The sequence below is a fragment of the Manis javanica genome, chromosome 13, assembly GCF_040802235.1.
Source record: "Manis javanica isolate MJ-LG chromosome 13, MJ_LKY, whole genome shotgun sequence".
NCBI classification, from domain to species: Eukaryota; Metazoa; Chordata; class Mammalia; order Pholidota; family Manidae; genus Manis; species Manis javanica.
Genome location: NC_133168.1, coordinates 70199757 through 70209051, shown reverse-complemented (window position 1 = coordinate 70209051; position 9295 = coordinate 70199757). Strand labels below are relative to the sequence as shown.

At 44.6% G+C, this 9295-nt stretch overlaps 1 protein-coding gene across 5 annotated transcripts in view; it reads left to right on the top strand.

The window, feature by feature from the left end:
• TFB1M (transcription factor B1, mitochondrial) overlaps nucleotides 1–9295 on the top strand; it is a 52877-nt gene that overhangs the window by 42111 nt on the left and 1471 nt on the right. The window contains exons 6-7 of one of the 5 annotated variants that reach the window (XM_073219805.1): nucleotides 5070–5132; nucleotides 6962–6979. In XM_073219805.1, coding sequence (XP_073075906.1) covers nucleotides 5070–5132; nucleotides 6962–6964 — 66 coding nt within the window. In that variant the 3' untranslated portion in view covers nucleotides 6965–6979. The other 4 variants (XM_017658514.3, XM_073219807.1, XM_073219808.1 and 1 more) reach the window with 4 other exon arrangements.

Sequence of the window (9295 nt, the reverse complement as noted above, 5' to 3'; positions counted from 1 at the left end):
GTCGTAAAATGAGTAAGTAGCAGGAAAGGAACTCAGGCCCAGAATATTGTGATTTTGAAGCCTTTGTATACTCATAGCACTGCCCTGCCTCCACTTAGGAAAGGATGTATTTCTAAGTCTCATTGGGATGAGTAGCATTTTCCTGTGGTAGTCTGGATAAGCTGTGGAAGCTGATGAACCCTGACACCTCTGTAGCTTTACATAGGAATACTGACTTCTCACTCATGCAAAGACCATGACTGACCAGACAGTAGCTGGTCAGAGACTCAGTAGTCCATCCGTTTTCTTCTTTGAAATTTTTTTCATTTATCAACCTTTAGGAAAAAATTACATGTGATTTCTTTAACATATTTGTGTTTCTTGATAATGATAATCTGAACATTTGGACAAGCTTTTCTGTTCTTTCTGAAAGACTCAGTAATTTAACGGAATATTATAGAAACAATCACAATACCACACCTTTGTATGAGGTTGTTCTCTTTTGTTTCTCACCCTGTCTACATGTGGGCATCACCTAGTTTTAGATGAGCCCTGAGTTTAGAAGGCCCGGCCCAGTGGCTCTCATTTCATTGGTCTGCGATGATGCCCAGTCCCTGTATGTTTAAAATACTGCCCAGTTAATTCCAGTGAAAAGTTGGTGTTCTGATTTTTTAAAAAGCAGTGTCTTTTCTAACTTGCTTTCTGTTCAACCTTGAAAATAATGAAAGTTCAGAATAAGATAACGCATGTACCTGTTCCAGTCCCACAAATTTAAAATAATTGACTTCATCTTAAAATAATGTTTTTCTTATGACCCAATCTTAGGAAATTAGTAGTGTCAGCTATGAGCATGATCAGTTCTTTATTATCCATCTTTATTACCCATCTCTATGGTCATTTTAGTTTTAAAGTAATGCTTTCGGCTAGCCTGAAGACTTTAACTTTCAAAACTGGTAGTTTGTATATTAGTTGACTGTAGTGAGGACTGTGTCAGAAATGAAGGTGAATATTTTTGGTGTCTGTGTGTTCCCAAATGTCCACAATACCATCCTGCTTCTGTTGACTTACAGCAGTCAGGTGTACACTCCTGCTTACAGCAGTCCCTCTATTCATGGGGCACACATTCCGGGACCCCCAGTGGGTACCTGAAACCGAGGACAGGACTGACCCTATATATGCTAATTTTTTTCCTATACATACATACCTATGATACAGTTTAAGTTATAAGGTGCAGTAAGAGATTAGCAATAACCAGTAATAAAATAGAAGTTACAACAATAGAAGTTATGTGAATGTGGACTCTTCAAATATCTTACTGTGCAGTACTCACCCTTCCTGTGATGATGTGAGATGATAAACTGCCTCCGTGACGAGAGGAAGTGAAGTGGGTGGCATAGGCACCGTGGCCCTTGCCGGGCTACCACTCACCCGACGACATGGCAGGAGGGTGATCGTCTGCTTCCAGACTGCACCTAGCCTCGGTAACTGAAACCAAGGAACGCGAAACCGCGCGTGAGGGGGGCTGCTGCATAGACTGCACAGCAGGTGCTCTGTTACCTTGTTTTTACACTTCATTGCTCTTTATGTCTTTATGTGGAAGGATCTTGAGGATATGTTTCTGAGTCTTCCTCACATTATTTTAGAAGATTAAGACTGTCTTTGGTTTTTGTGGTGACATTTGCACTGACAGGTTTTCTCAGTCTCATAAATAGTACAAATAAGTACCTGCTACGTACAGCCTTCCCGTTGCATTCTGTTTGCACACTGTTTCGAAGAGCAGGATATTTTTTTAAACATCCTCGTCTAGTGGCAGCATCTGAGACTGTGGGCTGAGTGTGCCGGTGCAGGCCTGGCCCTCAGCTCCCCGCTCCTCCTCTCTGCCCCCCTCCCCTGTGACTGTCCTATCCAGCTCGGTCTCCAGCACCTCAGCCTCAGCCTGCACTCAAGGGTCCTGGGGGGGTTCACATCGACTTGGTGATCTTGCCAAATTAAAGAGCTTCGTCAGTTTAAATCATTTCTCTTATTTATTTTTATATTTTTGGTGATACACTGGGAAGACTCTGAAGCCGCCCCCCGCCCCCAACCCTCTGTGAGTCAAATTAGTAAAACTGGCACATAAAGAATGAGATCCAGGAGCTACAGGATTCAACTTTAACAGGACACAGTATCTTTTTTAAATGAACAGGAAGAACAGGGCAGCATGAACATATTTAAAGATGCTCAGCAAGAGGAGAGCTGGCCTGGGTGCTGATGGCACACGGACTGGGGGAATCCAGTACACAGAGCCCAGGCCCATGGGTGCTCAGGCGCGCAGGCCTGGTGTCCGCAACCGGCACGCTGACAGCCTGTACATGCGTTCCCGGTCCACGTGCCGCACAATCTTCTCGTGTTAACAGAGCTTGCACTTTCAGTTTTTATATAAACGGGAGAGACTGACTAGGCAACTTAAGTATAGCATCTAGTCTCTTCAGCAAGTATGGCTCCTAATGAACTAATATATTTACATTTATGTTTTTTATCAGTCTTTTCATAATGGTATTTTTTTGTAGCAGCAGCATTTATAGAATGCCCAGTGAGTTTGCATAGATTGAACCATCTCTGGATCTGATTGTTTTGGTGGTGCTGCAGTTTTCTGGTGAGTTGTGCTGGCACTCTGTGGCCTCTGGCCTGGCAGCCCCGAGGCCGCCCCAGGCAACTGCCACACCCATGGGCCCCTGGGAACCTCCCAGGGCTGCTGGCTCTCAAACACCACCGTCAGGTCTCATGGGAAGGGTGATGGTTTTAGAAAGGTTTCTTCCCCTTGATCCCCAGGGACTCCAGGTCAAATGTGACATGAATCCTAATCCAGGTTTGTCAGTTCTTGTCTCTCTTCTGCTTCGTCCAGAAGGAAAGGTTTACCTCCCTGAAATTGTTTCCTTTCTTGGGACCAAGAGACCCTGACTCATTTTGTTGTTGTCATGACTAATTCACATACACACGATTTACATACCTACATAACTTACCCAGTAAAAAGCTTTCTCCCCATTTCCTCTTGCCCTGGGTACCTCTTAGGCTTATTTCTCATCCTGCTGTCAGCTCCCTGTCATTCTCTTACATGCTTATGTTCTGAGGGGGAACACTGTGTGACTGGTTAAAATCTTCTCTTTATAATCCCAAGAAGGAAAAGAGGAAAAGCATTAAAAAATATGTTAGTGGAAAAAATGGTGGACTTCCAGAGAAATATTATTACAGTAACACACATTGTAAACTTTAAAGATATGTAGGTACTAACAGTGTGTTGATCTTTGTGGAATATCTGGAATTCTGTAAAGTGTTTGAGTTTTAAGGTTTTACCAGTTTAAGGAAATTCTGTCCTTAGGTTGGTCTTGGGACAAGGATTACAGGCAGAATAAACCAATTATAGGAAATGTGATCTACATTCATATTTGTAAATGTTTTTGCTTTTCTACACAGTGCACAGCTGTAATGCTATAGGCATCAATGACTTCCCTCTCTGGTACCTCCCTGGGACACCTGGGACATCAGCTGGAGGCTGTCTTAGCTTCATAGCTTGTTGTAGGCGTCTGCACAGTGAGTGGGCACAAGTGCATGCACTCACCTTACTCTGTCGCTCACCTGGCCCTGAACGTGAGTCCCTGAAACCTCTGCCCCGCTGCATCAGGTGTCACTGAGCACACCCTCTCCTTCCTGCCCACAGAGTCAGCCTGAGGCAGCAGCGCCTTGGCCTTCCTGTTCAGTTCTGGAAGTCTTCCTGACTGGTCTCTGCAGTCACCCTTTTCCCGCACACTTGCTTCTCTCCCCCAGTCAGGGTTCTGTCTTGGCTGACCACTTAATAACTTCCTAATCATTTTTCCTCTCCACTGAATTGTCCTTTAAGGGTCTTGAGTGCCACAGGAGGCACTGAAGACCTTTTATTGGATAATGGCCAGTATTGTTTCAGGGCCTTATTGTGTGGTAGTAATTTAGCTCTTTGGCATATTATGGTCGTCACAGTCGGGAACTGGGCTGTACATTCTTCAGTGTTCTCTGCGTCATGTTGATTCAAGGTCTGAGGTGGTAACACGTAAGGTGTGAGATTTCAGTTTGTTACCCCAGGTCTCTTATGAGTCCAAAGTGCTGCCCTGAGCTCATAACCAGCCCTGTCCTAGTTACAATGGCCTGGAAAATGCAACATTTGCCTCCAGCCTGTTGTAGCCAAGGCTGGTAATGTTGAGAAACAATCTCTGCATGGGATAGCTTTGACTTTATAGTGGATTTGAGGGGCAAAAAAGCCTTTATTTGAAATTTAAAATTAGTGTCATTTTGGTATACTGAGCTTGGAAAGGGGCTGGCAACATTAACCTAGAATTTTTAATTGCATCCAGTGAGGCCTGATTTCTTTTTTATAATCAGACCCTTTAATAGACTTAAAACTCAAGCAAGGATAAATAATGGTTGCAATTTTAAATAAGCTTTCAATTATAAGTAAAAGAAAAACACTTTTCTACTGTTACTATAGTTACCAAGCAGCTTTCCTGTGGTTGTAGAGAAAATGGAATCCATCATTCAATGTAATTCTGAGAAGTGCTTTTGGGGGCCAAGGTAGAGAAGAGGGTGGTACAGGAGGTTTCCCAGGGAAGCAGGACACATTATTAGAACCTTTTTACACTGAGTTTTACAGGCCCCTCCATTAAGTAGAACTGTATTCGATTGGGAGTGCGTATATTCTTTTAGCTGCAATATACTATTAGCCCACTTAGTTGGGTATCAAAATTATATTCAAGCTTTAGAAGTCTGCTTTTAGACAGTCTACAGGAGGTGCTGCTATATTTATACAGGGTTTTAAACTTTATTTAAAGCAAATGCTAGACATTGCCTATATTTGCAAACACCAACTATATCTCAAAAGAATGAAGTCAGGAAGGTAAGATGAGGCCAAATTTAAAAAATCTAAGGAAGCTGGAAGTGGCAGTTTCTGTACTGGAAGAAGAATGCTTCTATCCCTGTATTTGTGCTTTGGTCTTAATAGTATTTGAACATTATATAGGGTTTTGATAATATTTCATAGGCTAAGGTTGGCTAAGGCTTAAATTTTATCATTTTGCTAAAAGATTTTCTCTGGAAAAAGGCTGGCTGTTGGAGACCCTGGAAGAATGCATATCAGCATTAACTCTGTAAGTAGGAAGAACTGGCTTGAGAAGGGTAGAGAGGGTGACAGAGGGTGGCAGAAAGAGTGGCAGGGGCTCAGATGGTGGGCAAGGCATGGAGAGTGACAGGGGGCGCCATGTCTGAACCCTTCCTGGACAGTTGAGTTCACTTCTCTGCCCCAGACCACCAGGAGGGAAGCTGGGATGGGCATTTCAGATTTTACAAGCAGGAGTCTGGCGTGTAAAGTCATTGCAGTATATCTCAGGCAGCTTCTCCCGCTCTCCCCAACTCCTAGATCACCGCTTTGTTTTCCTGCCACAGCTGGGCTGTCACACAGGGCCATCGTTGCTTCCCTCCCTCCCTCCCTCCAGCAGTGTTCCTGTCCCCTGCTATCCTGACCCCCTCCATGACGCTTTGTCCTCGTTCTCTCCTCTCTTCTCTGTGCTGAGCACAGACCTCTCCAGGACCCCTGCAACCCCATTCTGTGATGGTTTTTTGAAAGTCATGCAATGTCCTGGCCTTTTAACCAAATCGCTTAGTTTCCTACAGGAAGCACTTGTTACTAATCCAGGGAAGCTGCTTAAGCAACACATAGAACACAATTTGAAAAACTGTTAAAATTTAGTAAGAGCAGTTAACATCTGCAGACAGTCACTCTCTGAAGCACAGCGACTCTATCCCACCCAAGGAGCATAGTCTTCACTAAAGTAGAAGGTAGTCTGGAGGCCGACGGACACTGAGGGGAGCATTTTCGGTGGAGAAAGGCCTCTCCACTGGCAGTTTTCACTCTACTGTTTAGAACCTTCTCAGCATTTGCCAGCTACACCGTCCCTACCCTCTTCTAGTTACAGCCCAGAGGTGCAGCTGTAGCTAATCTGAAACCCTTGGAACAGGTTCAGTAGTTGTGCAAAGAAGTGGGGCCGGGCAGCTCAGCCCCCGCAGGGGAAATGCCGCAGGCCCTCGGAGAGGCTGTGCGACCTTCGGTCGGTTTCCTGTCTTGAGCACATAGTCTCACATCATACATATGTATATTTCCTCCACCCTGAAAACAAAAACACTCTCCCTTCCTTGTATATTAACAGGCCAATTTTAAGGAGTTTTGTAGCTCCAAGGATCTTTAGAAGCAGGAGAACATGGTAACCTCTCTGGGATATAAAACACAGAATTCCTTTTGAAAAGCAGTGTTACAACCTACACTTCATAAATTGCTATACTTTCTTAGCCCTCATAGAGTCCATATGATGTTCTAAGTAGCAAGTTTAACAATTCCTTAAAGACTAATGCTTTTATCAAGTAGGAACAGACTCCATTCCCTAGGCCATGCTGTGTGCCATGCATGTGTGTGATAGCTGCTCTGACTCTATTTCTCAAGAAGGCAGGGTATACATCTCTTATCAGATATTCTTGAAAAGTTCTATTTTCTGATAATTAAAGCATCACAACAGCTGGTGGTAGCTTAACCGTCAGTGACATTTTTGGTGGTTTCCATTTTCTACTTGGAGCCTGCCTGTGCCTCCTGGGGCACTTAAAGTGGCTACCAGGCAGTTGTGTGGCCTTTTCAGATGAATCATGAATTCAGTCCAGCTGATTAATCAGTGTCTGTGCCCAAAATAAGTGGTATCCTAATTGATTCCCTTTCTGTGGAGTGTGGCGCTAAGGGGTCCCTGGGGAGCTGTGTGCCTTCTCACTCTGTTTCGGAGCCCAGCCTTATCGTCAGAACTGCTTTGCAGCTAATTTCTTACTCATTCCAAAACTAAATAAATATTCTAATGCTATCTGTCATCTGCCTGCTGACTTTGATGATTATTTGGGTTGATCTTAAAAGGCCATTGTAACACTGTTTTTTAAAATTAAGTGATCATCAAGCACCGAGCTAGTGGGTGTCGTTACAGAACAGATGCAGCTAAGTGAGATTTCGGAGTCAGCTCAAATCCAAAGCCATTCACGCATCAAGAGAAGGCGAAACTGGAGTCCATGCAAAGGTTTATGACAGCCATGCTGTGAACAACCCAGACCCTGTGCTTTATGAAGCTAAAATGTGTGATATGGTACACCATGCCACAAAACGATGCATATTTGCTTCAATGAAGGTGGACGTGGGCGTGGTACACTTCACTCCGCTGACACAGCCCAGGATAGACCAACCATTCAAGCTGGTGGAGAAAGTTGTCCAGAATGTGTTTCAGTTCCGAAGGAAATACTGCCATCGAGGGCTTGGGTAAGAATGCTTTCTCCTCCTTTCAGTAGTAATCTTTATAAATCGACAATCACTTTTAAATATTAAGAACTTTGTTTCTATGTTTCTTCCAAAGCTATCTGTCCTATTACTCTTAGCTCAAATCCTGCAGTGAACAGACCTTGACTACCACTGAGGAAAAAGCAAAACCTTGATTTAACCTCTGGTGCCACTTAAGAGGATTTGTTTTGTTTTGCATTAAGTACAAAGTCAGATTGACAAACATAGTCTATGATGACGCTATGCTCAGGAGAGCCTGCTCTCTAAGTCTGGACTCTGACCATCCAAACTTTTTACCCTCAACACTTCTGATGCTGGATGTATGGTGTTTTTTCTGACACTGACAAATTCTGCAGTCTCCGGACGCCAGTTGGTGTCCTACAATTAAAGCCTGACACTAACTACCTGTAATTAGCACAGAACCCCCTCAGATTAATGGCTCAGTGCCACAAGTCCGCTCCCAGTTCAGATGTCAGCACAAATCCCAGACTGCCACCTGTACTTCTGTCCAGTGAGCTATAAACTGGGGATTCCCATGACCCCCTCTTTAGCTTCTCTAACTTACTAGAATGGCTCACAGAACTCAGGAGAACATGTCACTTTCATTTGTCAGTTTATTATAAAGGATATGACTCAGGAACAGCCACGTGGAAGAGATGCAGAAGGCAAGGTATGGAGTCAAGTGGTGCAGAGCTTCCACACTCTCTCTGGGTTCACCATCCTGGAAGCTCTCCAAACCCCATCATTTAGGGGTTCTTATTTCCATTACGTAGGTCACAATCGATTAAGTCATTGGCTATTGGCCACTGAGCTTGCTCTCCAGCCCTGCTTCCCTCCCTGGAGGTCTGGGAGTAGAGCTGAAGGTTCCAGCCCTCTCACCATGTGGTTGCTTCTTCTGGCAACCATCCCACCACTGGAGCTGTCCAGGGCACCGGAAGTCACCCCATCAGTACACAATCAGGTGTGGTGGAAAGGGGCTGTTACGATAACAACACATGACCCCTATCACTTGGGAAATTTCAAAGGTTTTAAAAGCTCTGTGTCAGGAACCTGACACAAAGGCCAAATACATATTAGTACACTAAGTGGGTTTTTTAAATGCTTTCTTTCCACAGAAGTGCTGTATCTCTTTAAGGACACACTTAGAACTAGGAAGCAAATTTAACTTCTGAGCTGCCACCTTGGTGTCAGAAAGTACTCACCAGCACAGGTCAATGGCAAGCCCCTTTCCTGTGCCCGCTGCTCCGCACAGACACACAGGTGCTATTGGGAAGCCCAGGCAGAGTGCGGCGCTTAGAGTCCGCCTGTCCCAGAGGCCCTGGGCGACCCAAGTGAGAGTTTATATTCTTATTCAGGAAAGGCCAAGTAATTGGGCCCAATTACACCTATTTAAGAAGGCAGGAAAGTGTATATTTTTTAAAGCTTTTCATGTAATATAGTCAACACTTTCCTTTTTTTGACATGTTAACCTATACCCAGATCAAGATAATCCAACATTCTAATACTTAAAAAACATTTAGCCTTTTAAATGGGCTCAGTTTTATAAGCATGCATTTCTCACTTTCTGAAAGCCCCTTAGGTGCTCCCATCTTATCCTCTCTCTCTCTGGTTTTGTGAAGTGTCCCCTTAGCACTGGAAATTATCTTAGGGATAGCTGGGCAGCTGCATCCCGACACTACTGCAGCCCACGAAACTCATTCCTGAGGATTTGAGGTAAGCTCTCAGGCTGCTACTGCAGACTCCAATTAGGCCAGTATTCATCCTTCCCCAGAGAGTTACTGCTGTCCTGGCTGAGGCTTCAGGTGCACAGCTGACACCAAGGGTGCCACTGGCTGTCTCAGTCCTCATGAGGCTGAAGGCGCCCTGTGGCAGGCTGCAGCCCCCACCGGAAGGCACTGATTGGTGAGCAGAACACAGGCTGGGTTTCATCTCACACTTACCCCCACGCAGGGT